Source organism: Podarcis gaigeae (genome assembly GCF_964106915.1).
Source record: "Podarcis gaigeae genome assembly, chromosome: 3".
Lineage (NCBI taxonomy): Eukaryota > Metazoa > Chordata > Lepidosauria > Squamata > Lacertidae > Podarcis > Podarcis gaigeae.
The window spans coordinates 74887767-74912363 of NC_139680.1; the positions used below are offsets into that span (position 1 = coordinate 74887767).

A 24597-nucleotide genomic window follows, 5' to 3' on the forward strand; every position below is an offset into this window, starting at 1 on the left:
CGGAGTGGTGGCAGCCCTACCGGGTCGTGTTTGTTCTGTTTTGCAAAAAGTAAATACGTCCGCCAACCCTGCCCTGGGAGTCCTGAGTCTGGCCGGAGAGAAGAGACAGGAGAAGGGAGGGGCAAGAGGTTGGGGACGACATTACTACAGGCCCCCTTTTAAGAACTGTGTATTCTCTGCCTCCATCACTCATTCCTACAGCTAATAATAGTATCCCTGGTAAGAGGAGAACTTGAAAGTAGTAAGTCACAATTAGGAATGGGTAAATCTGTTAATTTTGGTATCTTCATTTCTCATTTTTCCTATTTTAAGTTCTCCACATTTCCACATCAGTTTGTGATTTTTTTATGACAATTCATCAGCATTTTAGTGTGAATTTTTCCTGATATACAGAACAGTGTATTTAATTTTGCCTAATATAAAGCAATTACCTTAATGTTCCCAAATACAACATATTTATATGTTCACATTAGTACATGCATTTATGTACACATTACTGGTTGGAGAACTGCACTGTAACATTAAGTTAAGTGCAAATTTTGAAGGGTGACTGTGTATTGGTGTATTATTTTGGAAAGTGTGGATTAGGTAGGTTTGCCTTTTGAAATGTGAACTGAATCTAATTTCTCCCCCAGCTCTAGTCACAATAATAGAAACACAATGCCAGGGAGGGGGGTTCTGGTAGGAAACTCACTCAACTCCCTTAAAAGATTTCAAGGAGGAGGGCCAGAAGGTATGCCAGCCTGAAGTCTGGCAGCAATGCTAGGTGAAACATAGGCTAGGGTTATTCAGGTATTTTCTTAGGCAGCATGTCATAAAAGTAATAGAATCATAGAGTCGGAAGCAACTTCATGAATCATCTAATCCAACACAGAAATCCTTCCCACAGTCATCCCTGGGTGAGCTTGAACCACCAACCTTCTGGTTAACATCCAGACACGCTTTTAAAAATTGCTGGCTAATTGTCACCTACTGCAACCTGATTCTACATATGTTTTCTTTGAAGTAAGCGTACCTATGAATTTTTACAGCCGTTATGATTAGAACATCCATAGGAATTAAAGAATTGCTCGGACTTGAGCATGCCGTCAGTCAGTGCTCCCTCAGTAATGGTGCAGCAGCAGGCACTAGTCAACAACCTCTTCTGCCTCCCCCAAACCCCACAAGGGTATCTGTGATGCTTTGGTGTGGGTGAGCCCTGTGATGGCTTGTATGGGATTCTAAGCAGAAGGTGTCTAAGATGCAATGCGCTGGTGTAACTACATTTTCAGTTGTTCCTTCAGACATCAAGGAACGCTTCCCGTGCTGATTTGTCTACCCAGGAACCCCTAATGCGGAATTCCTGCACATCCCGGGACATTCTAAGATGCAAATGATGTTTTCATGGGGAAACGCCTGGCCTCGTTTGGCGGAGCTATATAAAGCGGGATTGGCTCCGTACATCTGATGTCGTAATCATGAAATCAACAGATTTGTTGGTCTTCAAGGTTGCCACAAGCCTCTGTAGTTTTTACGAAGAGAGGCTAGGAGGAACTCGCGTTTCTTACCTCTATGGCTCAGAGGGGCCCCGTCACCACGTTTATCACGAAAACTACATTCCCCACAATGCCTTGCTCGGCCAGAGGGCTTGAAGCGGCTGCAGAGCGCGCGGGATGTGGCTCCATATCGAATGCCTGCTTCGGAAAGTCTTTTCCCTTACCCGGAAAAATAATTAAAGATGCGGCGGCGTCTAGGCCTGCTCCCACCCTCTGCTCTGAGGCGGTGGGAGACGATGCCGAAGACGTGGCGGGCTCGGCGCTCCATGAAATTAAACTCTGCTGTCAGGAATTCGAGAAGGACGCCGAAAGAAGGCGGCGGTGGGGGGAGGAGGAAGAGGAGGCGGTGAGGAGAGAGCGGGAAGGTCTTGGCAAACTGAGGAAACGGAGCGGCGGCCGAGCGACCCGCCCTCAAGTGGGAGCTGCGGCGTCCGTTGCGGTTGCTGCGCGTGGCGCCCTCAGAATTCGAAAGGGGCGGAGCGGAGGCCTCCCGGGGCGCGAGCGCGGGCAATATGAGCGGCAGAGAAGGTGCCGGCAGCGGTGGGCTGAGGGGGAATAGGGACGGGCCTCTCTCGTCGAGAGAGGCGGGGAGGCTCAGGCGGCTCTCGACCCGCGCCTGCCCCGCGCCCCAGTCAGCTTATTTTGACCTTTCGCTCCCGTTTTCCTTATTCCTCTTCCCTTCGCTCATTTAGCCCCCAAATGCCAATGTATTATTCCATTCCTATCCCGCCTTTCCCCCCGAGGAGCTTGGCTGCGAGGCGGTGGTCGCCCGGCGCCCGTTGAGCTTTATGGCCGAGTGGGGGCTTGGAGCGCCCGCGGCCCCAAGTAACAGGCCGACGCTCTTAGCCGCTTGTGGAGGCAGGACCTTGTTGTATTCGGATAGTCAGTCTCCCTCTCTCTTCCTCTCCCCCCCTCCCTCCCCGTCTTCCAGCCTCGCCCCTTTTCGAAAGGCTCTTGCACCTGTGACAGCTGGTTGAGAGGCAGAAATGCAAGACCTAGCGCAGAAAAGGTGGTGAGGGAGAAGCAAAAAACCAAGTAACGAGTAGCTGTTACAAGGATGGTCTAAGAATCCTACAAGAAAAGGTGGTCGCTTCACTGCTTCAAGCAGCATAGTTGCCCGTGCTGTTTTGTGACAGTACAAGTTCACACTTGAATGTTCTTTTGTGACCCTGTGCAACCCTCCAGGTTACTTGACGTTATGCCTACGTTATCCTATCATATGCTAGTTGGATGAGCATTACCCATTACCTTTGGAGTGTTTACTACTTTAGGAATATATATAGGAATGCCTATATCCCCCTGCAATCCCTACACAGATCTGGCTGACACAAGCCACAAAACCACAGCTCGCCCCTATACACGAAGCCAAGCCAAAGCACAACTAAGTGCAATACAGCCATCTTCTCAGGAAAACTCTTCACAAAGTTCAAGAGGTCAAGACACAAAGACTTTAGCAACTAATCCACACCTAATGACCCACCTAAGTGGTACTCAGGATATCACTCAAGAAATCACTCAAGGTATCTCTCAAGTAATTAAGGAACAAAAGAAGAAAAGGCACACTAGCCTGGGAACTTCCTCTCTGCCCAGAACATTGGAGGCTAGACACCACACCCCCTCTACAGTATTTATAGGAACTCAAACATTGAGATCCCGCTCTGTTCCAGTAACAAGAAGCCGAAAGCACCAGCCTGAAGATGACGAGTGAGACCTCGTCGAAACGTCGCCTAGACACCCCAACTTTTACACGGGAAGACACCCGAGGACACCAAAACCGAATGCCTATATATATATATATATATATATTACTTCTAAAAAGTGCAGACATGCTAGTTGCTCATTCATTATATTTTGCTAAGCTAGTGGTAGACTACATGTCAAACTGGTGGTGTGTTGAAAATGATAACAGCAGTGCAGCTGTTGCCAAAGCCAGGGTCCAGCTCTGTTTTTCTGTAGGAAAAGGAAAGGAAATTGTGCTATAGGCACTGGCCAGGGACTTAAGGAGGTATGGTAAAGTTAAACCACCCCTGGATGGTTAAGTCCAGTCAAAGGCAACTATGGGGTTGCAGCGCTCATCTCGCTTCGGGCCGAGGAAGCTGGCGTTTGTCCACAGACAGCTTTCTGGGTCATGTGGCCAGCATGACTGAACCACTTCTGGCACAAGAGAACACTGACGGAAGCCAGAACGCACAGAAACAGTTTACCTTCCCACCACAGTTTACCTTCCCACCTATTTATCTACTTGCACTGGTGTGGTTTTGAAAATTACTGGCTGCAGTTCAGTCCTAGGCCCGATATTGGGAAATAAATCCCATTGAGTTTAGTGAGATTTAATCGCTAAGAGATATGTTTAGGGTATATTATTGAAGTAAGAGATCAGAAAATCAATATTTCAGTAAAAAGTACTAGGCACCTATTTGCTGCTATATTGATAATCAAAACAAAACCTTGTATTGTTAAGAACCATTGGCTTGTTTGAGGCACTCAGTAATTCTTGATTATGTTCATATCTAAAAAAATACCATGAGATCAGTAGCCTGAATTTAACATTGTATGCAAACTAATGAACTGAAGTGCAAAGTTTAGTGTTGGCAGTACACATAACAGTTGTTGTTGTTGTTTTTTTAAGTACAAGAATGATCTCTCAAGCTGTCTACCTAGAGCTGAGAAGAAGGTTGCATCTAGAGTTCTATTAGGCTTTGACATTACTTTGCCCCAGAAGCTAGCTCTTGTGATCAACACTTCAGGGCAAGGTTGATGGCGAGCATAACTTCTGACAAGCCAAAATTTGTGAACCTTTGTTTCTTGATATTACAATTTGATGATGTTTATCTCTCATTTCTTTTCTTTCATATTCCTAGGAACAGGTGAGTTCCGAAAAAGAAAGCATGACAATTTCCCTCATGGTCATTGGAGAGAAGAAAAAGACAGCATTAATCCTCCTTCAGCTATTACTATGTCCTTCAAAGGTAACCCATTGCTTAAAGGCCTGTGGACTGGTTTGCACATGCAAACTGGCTGCCTTATTGCATTTCCTCTATGTACAGTATTGAGCTCTTAAGGGCTCTAGTGGAAACAGTCTGAATGTATTTTTTCAGTTGGTAGTTGTAAAAATTGCTATTGTGATTGTAGATATGGCTTCAAACTCTTCCTGTGTATTGTCTGATTCATGCTGAACACTCACTTCCACACACTTGAGAAACTGCACTGAGAGAAGAAGCAGCTGATTTGCATCCATGATTTTTTTTTAAAAAAATGTGTGTCAGAATTGATACGAGTCCAGTGAAATCAATATTGCTAAAATAGTTTGCTCTGTCAAAGACAAGAGTTAAGCTCTTAGTTATTATTGGTTCCACAGAAGGTTTCCAAGCTTAGTTTGAATACTAACATGAATAATATTCTGTGTAACTAGCTCACATCTAAATATTTACCTATTAGAAATGTTGCTACTTTTTCTGGCTTGCTGGTGGATGCTCCTTTGTGATATTTTCAACATATGCTTGACTGACGTGCTTCTCTGCATTTTGTTCTCTTTAGCGTTCCAGGTGGAACTTGATACAAAACATGATAAATATGAGAGGCTTGTGAAACTTAGCCGTGATATAACTATTGAAAGTAAAAGAGTCATATTCTTACTGCATAGGATTACCAGGTGAGTAATTAATGTAGCTTTTTAATGTTCTTGATGCTTGCTCTGTAGGATAACTAGATACAAACGAGGAAAGGGTTGCTGTGTAAAAGTTGGAGTTAGGACATGTGTGCCTTTTTGTCCAGGAGTGTGGAAAGTGGGACCCATTAAATATGCCACTGTTAAAAATTCAGGAGTCTATTTTCTAGTGCCTACTGTCTTGCAGTGTTGAACATCTAATATCATTGCTCTGTTTAAACATGCACTGTAACTTTCCATAAACTTGCTTTATTTTGCTAGCTCATTGTAACAAAACCAAGTGGGAAACTAATTTGTACTGCAAGTCCGGGGACAATCAAATCAAATGAAAAAGAGAGAGCCTGGGGGCCTGCATTATCCCGTTATATCTTTAAGGAAAAGCTAAAGGCAGATTCCCATTGTGCTGACTGTCAGTGCTGCAGAGGCATATGTTTTATCTAGTTGCATTTGTGCAACACTGTTTGGTAATCCTTTTAAGGTCCCACCACCAAAAGAGGTTTGGCTGTTGGGAGCCTGGAGTAGGGCCTTTTCTGTGGCAGTGCCCCAATTACAGAATTCTCTCCCTAAGGGGATTAGACTGGTCCCATCCCTGAGGACATTCAGTGGACTGCAAAATATTTTTCTTCTCTACTGTGCCTCCTTAGGGCCATTTGTGATCCTTCAAGTAAACATATCAAAGTGTACATGGTAGAAAATGGTTTATGAGAATCTGTTGCATAAAGGGGTTATCTGATTACATGTTACAGCAGGCTTTGCTTAGATCAGGAGTGAGAAGCCTCCATGTTTCAGTTCCGAACAGTCCCAGCAAGGGTAGCAAGTGACCAGGAATGGTGGAAGTTATAGTCCAGCAACATCTGGAGGGCCTCAGGTTCTCCGCATCTGGCCTTGATAAAACTTTTTATTTTTCTATCATCCTAGTTTATCTTGTGGCAGTGCTTCTATGAGTAACAGTAGTTGTTGACAGCTTTAACAGCACTGTCTGGACTAGCTTAGCATTGTTAGACAATGAGTTGATTATAGTGGAAGTGAGCATCAGTTATTTGGCCACATTGCTGTACTAGTAATCACAGCTGATGCAGTGGCATGGATGATAGTGTTGAGAAGTGTAGATGAATAAGAGCTTGTGTGAATATCTGATACTTCACCATATTGGTTGATGTTTCTCATTGAGTTGTAATAACAGATCTTCTATTCCTTTAAAAAAACAAAACTCCACATCCGTCAGCTGAGTTTGCTGAAATGTCAGCTGGTTCCAGTCCACAAAAATTATGCTGCAATATACAAAGAATTTATGTTTGTAATTTGTTACAATTATTTATGTTACAATTGAGAGCTAGGAAAAATGTACTTGTGTTTACTGCTGCAGTCGGCCAGCCACGCTGTCCTCCCCAGTAGCCTCCCCACCCTGTGTTTTGTGCCACTTAGTCAGTCTTTGTGGCCACTGGGCATGAATAGTCTGCATTGGCTTATTCCCTCCCCTTTACGGTTTTTTCTTTTTTCCCTTTCTTTTGTACTTCTGCAAACCTTGGGGTACCCTGAGGTTCCTTTCCTCTTGTGTATGGATATTGCTGTTTCTGCTTCATAAGGGATGTCATCTGCTGCTGAACTTCAGGAATAGGAATTTTGTGACATCTCTTGTTATTGTATTTCTGATACTGGATGGATTCATTCAGTTTTTTTCTGATGGCAGAGGATTAAGCTTAATTGAGCACATTATACCCTTTGCCTCATTGCTGCAGATACAGTATTACCATGTAATAATTCATTTTGTGTTGACAGTGCTCCTAATAGGGAGGAAATATTAATGGAATCTGAGACCAAATTAGATCTCGTGAGACAGAAGATAAAACAAGTAGCGCAAGAATTGATGGGAGAAGATATGTATCAGTTTCACAGAGCCATCTCTCCAGGTAAATATAAGAAATAAGGCACTGATTTAGTTGGGTCTGTTTTTATTTCATCACCTGACGTGAACATTGGTCTGATTTTGTTGGGAATGGCTTATGTTAGAAGAGGAGTGGGACACCTCAGGCCCAAGGATCAGATGTGGAACTTCAGGCCTCTATAACTGGCCTTCGGAAGTCTCTCTGGACCACACCCCTTCCTAGGCTGTGCCCCTTCTCACCAGTCTGCCCCTCTCACTGGCACTGCTTTGTGCCTGCCTCAAGTACTTTTGCTTGACTGGAATGTGATCTTGAACTATGATGATGTCTCTTGCTTTCCTGCATGGAGGGAGGCGTGTGTGCATGGAAACCTTGACCTTTGCATGGCTGGAATGTAGTCTACTGTATAAAGCTAAGATTCACATTTGTTACTCTGGCCACTTTTCTCTCAGGCCACGCCCATCTTTGGCATGTGGCTCCTAGAAGGTTTTCCACAGGGGCACACCCCCCACCCCTGTATTGGAATATTTGGATTTATAAGTTCATTGCAAGACTAAGAAAAGATACACAGAATTCAAGTGGAACTTTTTCTGTGTAATTTGTAACAAGTTCAGTTGGATCAATAATGCTTTCTTTTTGTGGGTGGTTGCCAACATTGACTGATTCAGAAGAGGAACATTGGCTGATTCAGAAGAGGAACTTGTATGTGTATAAGAGTTTTATGTGACCGTGCTTGGGGGTTCTAGTGGGAGGGATGCCTGAAGTGCAAATGAATAAAAAAGAACCCTGAACATGCACATCTTGTGTATTCAAGATTAGTTTTGTAGACTCTCGATTTATAGGTGTTCAACCAATACTAACCCAGTTGGTCACCCAAGCATCAGTAAAGTACCAATATTTTTGTTGCTTGATTGGTGAATAAAGGTGTAGTTGGTTGCCATGTGTATATTGATGACACTTAACTGTAAACCTTCACACAGTTTCTTCCACTGGCTTTAGGAAGATGTTAAATACTAAATATAAATACAGTAGTACCTTGGGTTACATACGCTTCAGGTTACAGATGCTTCAGATTGCAGACTCCGCTAACCCAGAAATAGAACCTTCAGGATGAGAGCAGAAATCGTGCTCTGGCAGCGTGGCGGCAGTGGGAGGCCCCATTAGCTAAAGTGGTGCTTCAGGTTAAGAACAGTTTCAGGTTAAGAACAGACCTCCAGAACGAATTAAGTATTTAACCCGAGGTACCACTGTAATGGAAATCTAAGGCATCCCTCAGGATCATCTTCAGAAGGAGAAGAGTCATTTCCCACTATTACTCTCTGTGAATGTTCAGATAAAGAAGAGTATAACCATTGTAATACAATACCTGGAATCTTCACAAGGATATTTAAGTGATCCTATAGAAGTTGCTTATTTTTCTATATTGGAACCTACTGAGAGGTCAAATAGAAAACACTTCCTTGTCAAGCTCCAGATGAAGATCATCCACCCCAGGAACATATGGAAGTTTGCATTGTACATAGAGTCCTAGAGTAGCAGAGCAATAACATGTTTAATTGTCTTCCTGAAGAAATAGATGTTAGGGGACAAGAAAGTGTTAGTTCTCAAAAACACCAATGCTGAGGATTAGTTTTACCTTGCTGCTTCATATGCTTAGGGCAATCTTTCACTATTGATCAAACTGGTTAATTTTAATATTTAAGAAGATACTGAAAACCCATCTATTTATTCATGCTTCTCATTTATGGTCCCTCCTTAAACATTGGCGTTTTTCTGTTCCCTTGGGAAGCTTCTGCAATACCCATCAATTGCTCTTTCTTCTTATCAGCCAGGATATGCAAGAATTAATAAATCATATGATTATATACATATTTTAAAACAACATGTCACATCTAAGAAACTGAGAAGGTTATCCAAGCAAATGCGACAAGACCTCCATCTTGGACTCTGGCTTTCAAGTCAGTTTGAATGTAATATAGCTGTAAAGTTTTATCACAACTTGGTCCGGGTGGGTAATGGGTAAATCTCAAAATAGAAAAACTGGGGACAGAGCAATCCATTCAACACACTCAGACCAACTGCAGGTGAATTATTGTGTCATCATAATTTTACTTACCAGCATACAACAGCACCATTCAAAAATTAAGAGATATGACTGCACTTGAAGACTTGCAGTCTAATAAATTAAGATATGAGAGAAAGTGAATTCAGATGAAAGAGAGTTACCGTGCCAATTGTCAATAGGTATAAGAAGGGACCATGAATGAGAAGCATGAATAAATAGATGGGTTTTCAGTATCTTCTTAAATATTAAAAGAAACCAGTTGGATCAATAGTGAAAGATTGCCCTAAGCATATGAAGCAGCAAGGTAAAATGAAAGAAGCTGAGAAATAGCACCTGAAAATGTGGCTTAGCCTTAACATAATACAGTGGTACCTCGGGTTACAGACGCTTCAGGTTACAGACTCCGCTAACCCAGAAATAGTACTTCGGGTTAAGAATTTTGTTTCAGGATTAGAACAGAAATTGTGCTGCTGTGGCAGTGGGAGGCCCCATTAGCTAAAGTGGTGTCTCAGGTTAAGAACAGTTTCAGGTTAAGAACGGACCTCCAGAACGAATTAAGTTCTTAACCTGAGGTACCACTGTACTAGTAAGTTAAGAGCAAAAAGAAAGAGGATGAAGCAATAGCAAGGACTAAGTTTGTGAAGACATTTGATCATGAAGAAGTGAATGGTACAAATTTATGCTTATCGCCTGGATGCCTAGCTGAGGAGAAATATTTTGCTGCTACTCTTACCAAAGTATAATTACCAAATAGGCTGCATTTGCTTTCTGTATGCAACAGCTGTTTCCCCTTCTCATTCAAAGGCTTGGAACTAAATCAAGGAAGGATCTGCCAGAGAACATTAAGAAGCTATAGATAAATAATGCCAATCTCATCCCAGGTTCTCCTTCTGAGAAATTAATGATATCCTAAGGATTTATATATGCTTTGGAGATAAAATCAGTGGCAGAGTTCTGTCATTATTGTTATGTAAGATATAAATACAATAAGACAATTACAGTATCGGAATGTAAACATTCACTTTTCATGATAGCAAAATGTTTGCTCTTCATCATTTTAGTACTGCGTTCTATTCCTTACTCCAAGCATAGGCAAACTCGGCCCTCCAGATGTTTTGGGACTACAGTTCTCATCATCCCTAGCTAACACGACCAGTTATCATGGATGATGGGAATTGTAGTCCCAAAACATCTGGAGGGCTGAGTTTGCCTATGCATGCCTTACTCAGTTCAAAAATCCGTATGCAAAAACATAAATTTGAATATATTGTCAAGCATGGCATTAGTGTTCTACTAAGTAAAAAAGAAACCCAATATTTATATCTAAAAAACCCAGTCTGTACAATTAACATTTGACTTCCTACAAATGTTGTCCATCGGCCTAAAACCAGACATGAAATATCCTATTCTTTTTCTTCCCTTATACATCTCTTTAAAATAGTTCCAGGGGGCCAAATCAGCCTTCCTGTGGAAAATGTTTAAATTAATTTTTATTTTATTGAGTTACAGTAGTGGCTCCATTTAAACAAACAAACCTGCTGAGGGATGTGCATGTATTTGGTGTAATAATTGTAAATCTATAAATAGACATATGATCCTTGGGAGTATTGTTTGCCATTTGTAGTTATGAAATGCTTTTTTTGGGGTTACTCCAAGCCGTTGTTCTTTTGACTTAAAGATAAAACAATTCTGGCAGAGCACTAAAAGAAGTTTTCTGCTTTCCCTCATTAAGAATAGTGCTAATGGCACGCAGAGCATTTCCCCAAAGGATACTTGTATGAGCTCAAACACTGAGTGTAGTACTAATAATTGAACAATAACAAAAAGGATGCCTGTTTTCTACACGTTTCTTAACAGTACAGATTGTCCCAAGGGATGACTATACAAGCAAACAGAGAGATACTGAAATAACTAGTTTAAAACAACAACAATAGAGAGCTACTCATGCATATGGTTAGGAATGGTGTTCTTTTGTGATAACTTTTGAAGTCAAAGCACTTGTACTATAGAATCCCTGTCTCCTAGTTTATAGCATATTCGAAACATCCTTTTTTGACAGTATGAATAATATGTATTGAAGAAGTGTTAGGAAAGCAGAAAATTGATGCTGGCTTCCAGGTGTAAAATAGCATTAAATGCCTTCCTTGTTCTAATTGTACTGTGACTTCTGGGCCTTTTTTTAAAAAATATGTTTTTAATTTTGCGGTGTAGTGAATTTTGTGTTTATGTTAATGATTTTACATTTTTATTCATTTCTATAGCTTTTACTTATTTATTGTAAGACACACAGATAGCTTTGTTCGGGATGGCATGCAAATAAAAATAAAGAAAGACATTAAATTCAATGTCCTGCATTCAAACTAGATCTGTTGTAACCAAAATTTTCTTAATGTATGATAAGCTGCACAGTGGAATAGATAATGCATGAAAAAGACTCATGGCTATGACTAGGGCTATGTTAATAACTGAGAAATTGTTGGTGAGCAAAGACGAGACTCATCCATTGTAGGTATGTTTACTTCCATTACTCATCCCTCCTCTCCTTGGCCCACTCTGTCAATGAGAATGGTACCTGTTTATAACGTAGTTCAGAAAGGGATGTTGTGGTGACCCCAGTGATGAAGGCCTTGCCAGTTAACTGGTTAAACTGCCTGTCTTTCACTAAGATGCTAAGCAGTCAGCAGGGCTGCAGTGATTGAGCTAAACAATTACTAAGACAAAGTAGGCAAAAAAAATCTAGGATAAGAGTAATGAGTCTGAAAGTGGAAATGCTCTAGAACAGAGATTGCAAACTTTTTTTGGCTTGAGGGCTGCATTGAGGGTTGGCCCAGCCCTCCAAGGGTTGCATGCCAGTGAAGGGCATGGCTAAACTTGCCAATACACATATAAACAGGAATGGGAGCAGAGGGGTTTCAGATTTATCAGAAGAGCAGAAAAAGTGGTTTCTTCCAAGTCCTAGAACTGAGCTAGGAGGACAAGAAACTCCTTTCTAGAAGGAAGGGGCTCTCCTTCCTGTTTCCTGAGTGCTATAAGAGAAGAGAGCTTTGCAAGGTACATTTAGGGCAATAGGACTTTTGGAGAGTTGCCAGGCCGCTTGAAACAAACTCTTGAGTTTGCCACCCTTGTTCTAAAAGAACATGGGGAAGAGGCGATTCCAACAGGTGTGAGTAAGAGAAGGCAAAACTAGGAGAGAGAATATATGAGAGCTGCAGAAGTGAGGTAGACTGAAGCTCCACATATGTTTGAAATAACCAGGCAAATATTTATTTGTTTTCTAGACTTCAAATTTATACTGATTTCTTGGAGCTATAGCATGGAGTGGGCAACCTGCAGTCGTGGGACAATGTGTGACCTGCAGCCTGTTTTCAAAAGCCCTCTGCAAGTAATCAGCTTAGATGTCTACCTATCTCCTAGCAGCCTCCTTTTTTGGTTGGGGAGGAAATGTGAGAAAGGGGCGTGAGTGATAGAGAGAGAAAGAAATTGATGACCCCACCCGCCTGAGGGGAATGTGGCCCTCAACAGGAAAAAATTATTGCCCCTGCTGTAAAGTAATTAGAACAAAAACAAGACTGTAGATTGTATGCAGGTTTTCATAGCAGTATGCATACAGTGCAGCAGTAACCCAGAAATAACTAGTAATGTAATAAGTGATACAATGTAAATTACGACGGGCTCACTGGGAAATAAAAGATCTTAAATTCATGAAGAGGGAGAATTCCTTGAAAAGGTCCATAGGATTGCTGTGTAAAATTAAGACCGCTGAATAACAAAGAAACAGGATGTAGCGAAAAATTTAAATAAGCTCTTCTCCTTGCTGTTTTTGACAACAGAGATAAGATTCCAAATGTGGAAAAGCAGTTTCCTGATTGGAAACTAATGTCATCATTATTAAGGACTTCTACACAGATTACTTAAAAGTAATTTCCCCCTGTATCAATTAGCTTTGTTCTGGGATAGTTGTGCATTTTCCCTTGTTATGTTACAGGTGGGCTATCTTGGTAGATTCCAATTTGCTTCTCTCAAATTATTTGGGGTTTTGGTCATTCTGACATCATTGCTTTTAAAGTACTAAATAATCTTTTAATGGACTGCTATCAGATCTACTTCATTTTCCTTGGGTCAAGTAGTGAGATATTGAGCAAGCTAGCATAAATGCAAGCATCTCTATAATAAATTAAACATACTTTTACAATTTAGTTGAGACCTATGCTGCTCAGGAGCATGATCTAACCAGTGTCTTTTTTGCACTGGATTTCTAGCAGCTGTGATATTTGAAACATAAAGCATTATTTTAAGTGAACACTTAATATAACTAAAATTAATAATCTGTATATCTTTAAAGCACTAGCTTTAATCTACTTTGAAACGTGGCATTTGTTCAGGTTAGCTGTGTAATTGCAATGAGATCAAGGGAGTAAATTGCACAGGGTAAGCGGGGGAAAACAACTTTGCCAGATTTTAAATATTGTTTCCTTATTCTGGGACTTGTTTGTAGGACTCTTAGGGCCTCCTTTTTGGTACATATTTCTGCTAAAGTTCTTGCCACCCTGTGAAGGTCCTAGATAAGTTAGCAGAGTCATGTGATACATACTGGGTTTCCTATACTTCCTGCTCCAACTATTTCATTGTTTGGGGAAGGGCCATAGTTCAGTAGTAGATCATTTGCTTTCCATGCAGAAGATCCCAGTTTCATTTCCCAGCATCTCTAGGTAGGGCTGGGGAAAATGCCTTGTCTAAAACCCTGGAGGGTTGGTGAAAGTCATTGTAAACATACTGAGCTAAATATACTAATAGTCTGACTAGCATAAGGCAGCTTTGTATGTTGCAGTGTTCTTCCCAAAATGGACAAGTTTAATTTGTCTCTTTTCAATCATATGTGAATGCTGTATTTCATTATTGAGAAAACTGAATGCAGATTAATTTTGGAGGGAAGTCTTTGAAAAAATACACTGTCCTAATCAAGAAAAGGGAGAATATAAAATCCAGAAGACCTGGGTTCTGCATCTAAATACTTGAATAACATTAAATTACAGGAAGGTACTTTTAATTCAGACAAGTAATTAAAAACCTTCATATGAAGTTCAGCAAATTATGCTGCAAAATAGAAATATGTATTATTTTCTCATTGACTGTTCTCAAGAACTATCTTACCCAGCTTCTTGTGTGGATGCCTCGGTGCAATGGGTCAATTAAATAGCCTCCCCATTCTTATTTATATTGTTTTTCTTGAAAGTTGTACTGTTTGCTCCTTGTCATCTTTATCATGGATAAGCTGTTGAAAGCATTAAGAACCCTGCACTTTTGTAATATGTATATAGAGTACAATTTAAAAAGCTATTTGAGAGAACAGAAAAGAGGTGCAGAAGACTATAAGAGTACCATCTACTTGAACCGGTGACCAGACGGATCTTGAAAGTTCTCACTTTTGAGACAGAATGTCAACATTTCTTGACTATTCTTTTAGTCTGTTTTAATATCTGAGGAAGTGCTGGCAGATGCAATCATGGATTTTTAATTGGCCTTCCCAATGTTCACTCAGGGAAAACAAACTACACAAAGGCAGCCTTATAAACTATTCTCTTACTGGCAGCATGATCCTTAAGTAATCCTTTTCTTGGAAACGACCCAAAACTGAGAGCAGGAGGAGGAAGGTATTGTTGGATGGAATAGTGAAATGGGATGGATTTTTTTTCACCGTTGGGATTATTTGCTGAAAGTAGCGGATGTCCTTCCATTAAGTTACAATATAATATATTTAAACATCCTTTTACCTGCTTATTAAAAACACCTTATGTCAAGGTCTTAGGTCATTCTAAATGTCATTTTCAAGCTGCTTTTTGTGGAGGACTTCTAAAAGGCACGTATTTCATGTCTAGTTTATTTGATTATAATGAGGAAAACATAGTTCAGTAGTCATTAACAGCTGTTAGTATCCTGACTTTATTTTGAAGGACTCAATGAAGATACTGTATTTATCCATATATAACATGCCCCCGTGTATAAGAAGACTCCCATTTTTGGGGACTCCAAATTAAGAAAATGGGGGGAGATGGCCCAGAGTTGTTCAGGTTTTTTGGGTGGGGGGATTGCCCAGAGCTTCATAAGGCAGTTGGAAGTTGGATTGTTTCAGACTGTGTGCTAATCCACAATTAGTTAAAAATACAGTGGTACCTTGGTTCTCAAACTTAAACCGTTCCGGAAGTCAGTTCCAAAACCAAGGCACGCTTTCCCATAGAAAGTAATGCAAAACGGATTAATCCTTTCCAGACTTTTAAAAGCAACCCCTAAAACAGCAATTTAACATGAATTTTACTCTCTAATGAGGCCATCGATCCATAAAATGAAAGCAGTAATCAATGTATTCTACTATAAATAAATAAGGCAGTATTGTAGATGATAAAAATAAAAATAATTATTTTTCTTACCTGCATTTCTTACCATTGTTTGGATGGGGGGCTTTTATCCATTTCCACAGTCACACAATCAATCAATCAGTAGCTGAAATGGGTTCCACACAGTCACAAAAACAAATTAACCAAAAAAGCCTCAAAAATAAAAATGCAAAATAGCAAAAACAAAAGCGCCAAACTTAATCCATTCTGGAAGCCCGTTTGACTTCTGAAATGTTCAAAAACCAAGGGGCAGCTTCTGATTCGGCACCCCGAAAACAATAGCTGACAGACGCATCGGATGTTCGGCTTCCGAAAAAGATCCAAAAACCGGAACACTTCTGGGTTTTCAGCATTTGGGAACTAATTTGAGAACCAAGGTACCTTGGTATAGCAAAAGCTTTTGATCTCCTCCTCCTTGCAGGCATGCAAGCAAGGAAGTGGGGCTTGTTCTTGTAATGTTATATCCAAACAAGGCCATTCGTTTCAGAGTGTGAGATGAATAGGCAAACATTTCTGAAAGGTGGGGGTCTGCTTATTGGACTCGGGGAAGGTTGCACAAAGGCCCTTGGCCACTCAGAGAGCCCTCCTGTAACAAGGTTTCTGGGAGCTTCCTAGGACCCTGCCGAGACCTTCCCAGGACCCGGTAAGTAAGGAAAAGCTGTTGGGTGCATGGGTAGGAAAAAAATAAGTAAATGGAGAGAGGCCACCAGTGGGTTTCCCTGGTTCTCCATTTATTTATTTTCCCCACACAGCTGCATAAGATTGCAATCATGTATGTAAAGTGAGTGTATGTTGTGGTCCCACTACTGAAAAATGGTCAAGACGAAACACATTTTGATATTACTAAAAATAGTGAGTACTTCAGCTCAGCCATATACAGCTCCTGACCCACAGTCAAACTGCCTTTTTGGTTTAATGTGTCAGCTAGAGTTTGTGAGAAAAGAGGGTGGCAACTTTGGCAATAGTAAAGAGGGGCTGAGTGTAGAAGGAGAGGGCAATGAGAAAGATGTAATCTGCAACTGAGTGACGTATAGGGACACTGGGAGTTTGCAAGTGACAGGTTCATTCATCTTTCAGATGCCTTGCCCCAAAATGTAGCTATTTCCAAGGCATTGTTTTGAAGAGAAATTCACTGATGAGGTTTACGGCTGGTAGCTGCCCAATATTTATTGCCCTCAGTTATTCATGAGATCCTGAACTTGGGGTTGTTTCTTCTCTGCCCTGTTCTAAGTAAAAGTCCAAAAGGGATGAAGGCAGTTCAAAAGATTTACCACAGCCTGTTTTTCAGTCATCTCCACTATTAAATGCCGCGGTAATACATTTTCCAAACACACCAGTTTATAAAGGGTATATGTATTCTTCTACTTTCATGAAGTATAGAGTTTTCGTTATGTGCTAGGTATACACCTGGCTAGTCACAGAATTCATGTCATTAACTGAGAATAAAGTTTTAAAATGATCTACATTTTGCCTTGTGAGTCGAAAGCAACAAATTCTCTTTGAGTCTTCAAGAATTTGAAGAAAAACCATGCCACCGTTACAAAGGACAGAAAATGTCATTAAAATGGCAAAGAAGCCTGCAATAGAAGAGGTGTATAGCAGCTTTCAGAAGGAAACAGTCTGGTGGGGGTTTAGTCTGAGAACATGAAATAATCAAATTGATTAACTAGTGGAAGAAACAGACTTACTGGTGTGTTGTACAATATTTTATACATTTATCATAGTCAAAGTGTGCTAAGCAGTTGTAACAAAAACATGAATCCCCACAGTTATAAGCAGCATAATTATTTATAGACAAATACAGTTGTACCTTGGTTCTCAAATGCCTTGGTGCCTGTACGTTTTGGCTCCTGAATGCCACAAACTTGGAAATGAGTTTTCCAGTTTGCGAACGTTTTTTGGAAGCCAAATGTCTGACATGGCTTCCGTGGCTTCTGATTGAGTGCAAGAAGCTTCTGCAGCCAATTGGAAGATGCACCTTGGTTTTCGAACATTTTTGGAAGTTGAACAGACTTCCAGAACAAATTATATTCGAGAACCAAGGTATGACTGTACTACAATCCAGCACACAGTTAACCACATCATAGTAATTTTAGGGCCTACCCATTTAAACCTGGCACAAGTGACATGAATATTCCCCTTCAACTTGTAAATTGCAGATGGGAATTGCAGCATGCATGGTGCTATGATGAATCCTCCATTTGCTGTACAGGGACAATAATATTTCAGTGTAAGAAATGGGTCCCTTTGTGCTTTTTTATTCATGAAATGTTCATCCACATTTCTGTTCTTGGCTGCATAATTGACACTCTCTTTGTAGGAACCCTTAGAATATTACTGAAATAATTTTCATAATAATTATGGATGATTGTGAAATGTCATTTGTTTTATTTCCCCCCACTTCAACCAGGTCTTCAGGAATATGTGGAAGCTGTCTCATTCCAGTATTTTATCAAAACTCGGTCATTAGTTAGTATAGAGGAGATCAACAGGCAACTGATATTTTCAGAAGAAGATAAAGAGGAAGAAGCAAAGGTAGTAAAATACTTGTTGGCTTTCTAATGAGCTAAAACCCATTGTGTTTAACAGAAACTGTCCATTACTTGGCATTTCTATCTTATTTAGTGTATTTTAATATGTAATCTTGGAGGTCCCCCCCTCCTCCTCCCCCCAAGCTAATGAAATTATTGGAAAATTACTGAAGAACAATTAGTCCCTACAATCCTGCAACATGGATGTTGACCTAGGCGGCTGTTAAGCCTTCAGATTATTGCAATTTTCGTCTTTAAAAATAGCAATTTGGTACCCCAGAGCAGTTGGCTGCTGCAGGGAAGCAGGATGATGAACTAGAGGCCCATTGGTCTGCTCTAGCAAGGCTGTTCTTAAGGGAAGGTATCTTAATGTTTTCTAGCACTTTCACTTATCATCTTTTGGAAATGCCATGAAATAGTCTTTTAAGTTACACATTTTCAAAGGAAATTCCAGTAAATTTTGCAGGTCCCCGATATATTATACTTACATTTAAGATACATGAATTAGAACTGATTTTGATTCATGAGGCCTTGCATTAAAAAATATAGCTTTACAGCCTGAGCAGGTAGCTGCATAATGTCTTACTTGTTTGCAGCAAGTAGCTGTATACTGTCTTTGAAAAGCTGGAACTGAGTCATAGGTGAAAGATAAGCACACCGAGTCATCTCAGACCCTGATGTTTTAACATCTTGGTTATGCTTAACTCCAACCATACATCATAATGTTTGTACAGTTTGAACTGTTGGCATGGGAAATTACATGACTCCTACATGAACAAGTGGCGTACCCAGTTTTGCTATTACAGATGACTCATGGAGAGTATTTAGACAGAAGTCATATGTTTTACTTTTTGTAGGTCCAGGTGTCTTCTGAAAAATAAGACTCCAGATACTTGCAGCTCAGTATAGTAACGTACAAAAGTTGATAATTTATTACTTTAGGACCACAAAAATAGCAGGAAAACCCCAATTATTTTCATATATTATACCCATCCTTCCAAATAAAATATAGTAGGGAATATTCAGAAACTGTGGTTTAAATTAGAACATTACGATTAGTGGAGATGAAGCATTGGCTATTTATAGTAAACACATAGGGCTGTATTCATAATTTACTGTACAGTGCAGTGAGCCTTTGCCACCCTATCCTGCCTACTACAACCCCCTGAAAAGCCCTTTTCTGGCAGCCAGTGGACCTTCAGTTAAGACCTGGGTTGCAGGAGGAAGGAATTAGAGATAATTGGGCAGAAACAGCTTGTAGAGTAGGATCTCTATTCATGTAAACTGCCTCATGTAAACATGTAAATCACAGCATTTTTGAGGCCCACAGTCCCCCTAGAAATAAGCTTTTCTAGGGTTACATATAACCAGGCACCCCCAAACTCAGCCCTCCAGATGTTTTGGGACTAGAACTCCCATCATCCCTAGCTAACAGGACCAGTGGTCAGGGATGATGGGAATTGTAGTCCCAAAAACATCTGGTGGGCTGAATTTGGGGATGCCTGCTATAACTCTTGGATACAATCCCTTACTCGCATATTAGGAAATTCCTATTTAAGTCTGAAACAGCATGGCTTTAGCTTCATGAAATTTGTTTTTCCCTTGTAGACTCCCTAGATCTTTCAGGGCCTTCCTCTTTCCCTTTTACCCCTATGACAAACATAAACAGAATGAATTATGCAAAACAAATAAATGCAGGTATGCAGTTACATAATTTATGCAAGAAGTAAATTTTGCTATTTTCTGGGCTGAGCACACACAGCAAAGCAGGCTCAGGCTCTCATTCCATCATTTCTGTTGGTGTTACAATGTTACTCACCCCAAATTATGAGCCTTGAAATAAGCTGCAGTAAATTGTTGCTACTGGAAACCCTCAGTGCACTGTTTCCTGGTGTGTGAAGCTGCACCATCATTTCTTTCCTTAAACCAAGCATTTTCTCGCTTTCTTTTTGCACTTCTTCACCAACCCCTTCACCTCTGGGGTTTAATGCCACACTAAATGTTCACGGTGTTTTTTGTGAAGGCCCATCTACATTTGGTAGTTGTCTGTGTGCTGTAGGATTTATGACTAGAAGGGGCATATCTCTATCCCATGTGTAAAGGCTGGAGACTGTTGGTTCTATTAAATACCTTTTTTCAGATATTCCTTTGAATTGCCAGGATTCCTGGAACTTGAATGGGTTTGTGTGTTTTTTTGCTTGAAACTGACGAAGTGTGGTATTCAACAAAGTTTCACTTAGGTTAGTCCCACTGAAATTAATGAACATTATTAAGTTAGCCTGCTAATTTTAATTGTCTACTCTGAGTAAACTTTGCTGGATACCACCCAAGGCATTTGCATTGCACCTGCCTAAGTAACATTGGCCATCCTCTTTAATCAGCAAGTTGATCCTCTTGTACCATTTGTGCCTCAGTTTTCGCCATGGTAGTGAGTAGGAATCTGTAAAATACGTTTTTGTCGATTAGAGGAATTGTAGACCTTAAAGCAAACATTTGCGTGCACACTCAGTAGATCTGCATGCACTGCAAATGAAGACATTGTTGTCCACAAACAAAAAATAAAAGAAAGTGGATTATCTAATTTGGATGGGAAACTACTGAGAGCTCCATGTGAGTGAATGATATAAGTATAATAGTATCATTTAAGAAGAACTCAAACAACCCAAGTATCTGAATGTAGAATAGGTAGTATTGCTGGCTGCTGAGTGGGGGCACTTCTGTAACTTAACTGCCGCACGACAGGCAAAAATGTAGTAGGTGATGCTTTTCCTGGCCTGAAGATGAAGCCATGTTATTATTGAAGACACAGGACACCTGCTGCGGAAAATAGTAGAGAACCACATTATGGTTAAGCTGTTAATAATTGGGCACCTGTCTAGCTGCAAATAAATAACGGGAGACATACATTAACCATATCCATGTGTTGACTGGTTCAAAAGAAAGACCATGTTCTTTCCAGAATTATATTTATATAACTAGTTGTTTCTCTGAATTATCTTTAACAAGTTCCAATTTCACTGGTTTCTAAATCATCCATTGTATTCTGTTTTGTTGCTAGCCGTCTTCTGATTGTCACAACAAGCAACATAACACTTCAAGCCTGAAGGTGACTCCTGTAGATTACCTCCTGGGAGTGGCTGATCTGACTGGAGAGCTGATGCGGATGTGCATTAACAGTGTTGGGAATGGGGACATAGATACCCCATTTGAGCTGAGCCAGTTCCTGCGCCAGATCTATGATGGCTTTTCCTATATTGGTAACACTGGACCATATGAAGTTTCTAAAAAACTCTATACCTTGAAACAGAGTTTGGCCAAAGTGGAAAATGCCTGCTACACATTAAAAGTCAGGGGGTCTGAGATACCAAAACATATGTTAGCTGATGTGTTCTCCAGCAAAACTGAAATAATTGACCAAGAAGATGGGCTTTCCTAAACTACTTAGAAACTTCATGGCAAAAATAAAAATAAAAAATGAGAGGGGAACTGTAGAATTGTAAGAAAGTATTTCGTTACTTTTGATTTGTTTATTAGAAGTATCTTTTTCTTTTTAATTTCTTATGTTTTGGGATAGAAGAAGAACCAGAATAATTTGTATATATATATAAAATGTTCTTAGATAGTGACTTTACAAGCCCACTAGGCTCATTGGTCAGTGCGAAATCTACTTTGTAATGCTATTTATTCTCACAAATGGCACTGTTTATAGTCTGAATTTTATTGTTATAGACCCACTTCAATCTCCCTTTGTTATTGAGAGGTATTGGGGAAGGGTCATAGTGCATACACTCAATGTTGTAACATTTTTTTCTCATTTCTGTTTGAGTTTCACTTCCTGAATAGTGACGACTGAGAGGGGAAAAAAGTATTATAATCAACACGTCAAATTCCAAGGGACTTAAAAGAAATAGAGAATGTTTGAATGAGAAATGTACCTTGGAGAAACTAATTAACTAAGGTTATGCAATATTTTTGGGCCCTTACTCACCTCTTTGAACATCCTGCCTTAATGCTAGCTTTCTGTTGCTGAAAATGATGCCAAGCAAAACAAGCCTGGAAAAGCTGTAATAATTTATCATGCTTGTTTGTAACAGAAGCAAGTTCTGACAGTTCTGAGTAATATTAATGCATACACACTGTTAATGTAAACTTCCAATTCCAATACCTTACTGTTCAGTTGTCAATGCCGTGTTTTTAAAAATGAAGTTATCACTAGGCTAATACTTTGGAAATTACTACTTATCTTTGCTAACTGTATTGCTGAACAATGATACAATGATGCTTCTTGACAGTTTGTCATCTAACATGTGTTGGTGCTTATGACCAGCTCATGATTCTTATTCACATATTACCAAATTACCAGGATCATATCTGTGCAGGAAATAGAGCAATTTCCATATATAGGTTGTAATGCTTGTTCATATGTGAGGAAGTGGCTGTTGGCAGCAGCTTGTCAGTGTATGTATGCACAACAATTTACACACACACACACACACACACACACACACACACACACACTCCTCATCCCATTCTGATATACTATGTGTAAGACATGTACCCAGGCCTGTGTGTCATTTGTGCTCTTCATCAGAAGTGTTTGACACCAATGGTAGGTGAGAACCACAACTCACTGGTTCCAAGTTCAGATGTTGTTGATCTATCTTCTTGATTATGTACTTTGGCTTGAATCCTCACTTCCTCTCTTTGAATAGAACAGTTCCATTAATGGAACAGGGCTTTCCTGTTCCCCACTTCCCACTACAGCACCCCAAGTTCTCTCGAAATCCATTCCTGTGGAACCTTTGAAAATGGTGTGGGATATGCTGTTCGGAAGGAAAAGCCAGTAGAAATCACCACCCCTTGTGCAAATGGAAGAGCAACTTAGAATCCAAGCCAAAGTACATAAGTACATGTTGGGGGAAGAGATGGGAAATAAAATTTATATACAAAAAAATACTTTGAAGTAGTAGAAGAACCAGGTCCATTAATGACACAAATCCCTGCCTTTGCTTCTGTATGGCAAATGGTCTGTTGGCATGGCATAGTTTCAGAAGTATAATATAAGAGCAAATATTTGTCATTGGTAATTATCACAGGTTTCTCCAGTCCGTAATAAGAGTTTAAAATGTAATGTATCCCCCCCATTGAATGTTATGAGTGTTGGTGTTTCTATATTTTTTTCCACAATAAACTAATGAAAATAACCTTCTGGTAAAGAATGTTAGCCATTTACCATCCATTTTATCTTTGGCAATATGGTTAATCCTCTTGTGTGTTCACATCAAGCCTTTAATCAAGGGAATGGTTTGCTGTGACATTTGCCATATTGCAGCAGTCACTTTACTGCTGAAAAATAAAACAAAGAACACTTTCAGGTACCTGTTTTGAGTTTATAGCCTCAAGAGTTATTCTGAGCACTCATGGCTTCAGCTTAAGTTTCTAAGATCACAGGAGTTATCTTATTTGCAGTTTGCTTTTCCTGAGAAGTGTGACAACGTAGTGTTAGTCACAAAGAGCTTTCAGTTTGAGATGGCATTTAAAGAGAAACTTGTTTTGTTTCATCTGATAACTATTTGGATTGCTGACCACTATTGCATCTGTATTTAAAACTGACTGGAGACAACTTAGGGCCCAGTACTCTTTAAGTACTGTCTCACGGCAAATCTAAAAAAAAAAGTAGTATAAACACTGACAACAGGGAAGCACTGGCCTGTGAGCGCTCCAGTTGGAGAACAGCCTTTACCAAAGGTGTCATGGGCTTTGAAGACACTCAAACTCAGGATACAAGGAAGAAATGTGCTAAGAGGAAGGCACGCTTGGCAAATCCATACCGTGATTAACTCCCACCCGGAAACCAATGTCCCCACTGTGGAAGGACGTGTGGATCCAGAATTGGCCTCCACAGTCACTTACAGACTCATTGTTAAAACTGTGTTTATGGAAGACAATCTTGATTGCCAAAGAAGAAGTATCTAAGATTTCTCCAATGAGGCAACACAGAGAAAATTTACATAGAGAAGTATAAGGAGAAAGGATGAAATCCCCCTGTACTGCTATCCTGATCCAGTTTGGAGGGTCCTCTGGCTGTAGTCTTTTCAAACAAAAAATAAAGAGATGGGAAGTCAAGTCATGGCTCATCAGCACCTCATAATTGACCTTCCAAAGAAAGCTGCAAAAAGTTAAGTGCATTTGCATGAATACTGTGAATATTTGGGAAAGTGACATTTATCCACTAAAACAATCAATGGCAGGATGCCCATTTCTTAGCCTAAGTCTGGTGTCGGTCATATGCTTGGTATTGGGCCAAAAAGGAGGCATAGTTAAAACAGATGTTCTGCTAAGAGAGATGGTGCTCGCTTAGTTTAGGAGCTATCAGTGAAGCTGAAGTGAGTAACACATATATATTGTAGCCTTACTACCACCTACTTTAGTTTTCAACAGCTAAAGTTAGAATATATAACCAGAGTAATGTTCTTTGCATCACAGATATTGCCAACCTAGGGCTACATACATACATATATACA

The 24597-nt window shown here is 40.1% G+C and overlaps 1 protein-coding gene across 5 annotated transcripts; it reads left to right on the forward strand.

The window, feature by feature from the left end:
* Nucleotides 1-1574: 1574 nt before the first annotated feature.
* TSNAX (translin associated factor X) lies at nt 1575-23277 on the forward strand. Of its 5 annotated transcripts, none has more exons than XM_083732772.1 (6): nt 1575-2063; nt 4397-4504; nt 5073-5187; nt 6982-7112; nt 17953-18077; nt 21132-23277. In XM_083732772.1, the coding sequence occupies exons 1-6, from the start codon at nt 2048-2050 to the stop codon at nt 21507-21509; spliced, it is 873 nt and encodes a 290-aa protein (XP_083588898.1). In that variant the 5' UTR covers nt 1575-2047; the 3' UTR covers nt 21510-23277. The 5 variants fall into 5 exon arrangements, with proteins under 5 accessions (XP_083588898.1, XP_083588899.1, XP_083588901.1 ...); XM_083732773.1 differs by having other exon boundaries at nt 1576-2618; XM_083732775.1 differs by having other exon boundaries at nt 1576-2544.
* Nucleotides 23278-24597: the final 1320 nt, after the last annotated feature.

Bases quoted from the DNA above. Each gene is read 5' to 3' on its own strand.
- TSNAX (XM_083732772.1), top strand. The intron at 4,505-5,072 runs GTAACCCATTGC...TGTTCTCTTTAG, and splicing joins TATTACTATGTCCTTCAAAG to CGTTCCAGGTGGAACTTGAT. The intron at 7,113-17,952 runs GTAAATATAAGA...CACTTCAACCAG, and splicing joins TCACAGAGCCATCTCTCCAG to GTCTTCAGGAATATGTGGAA.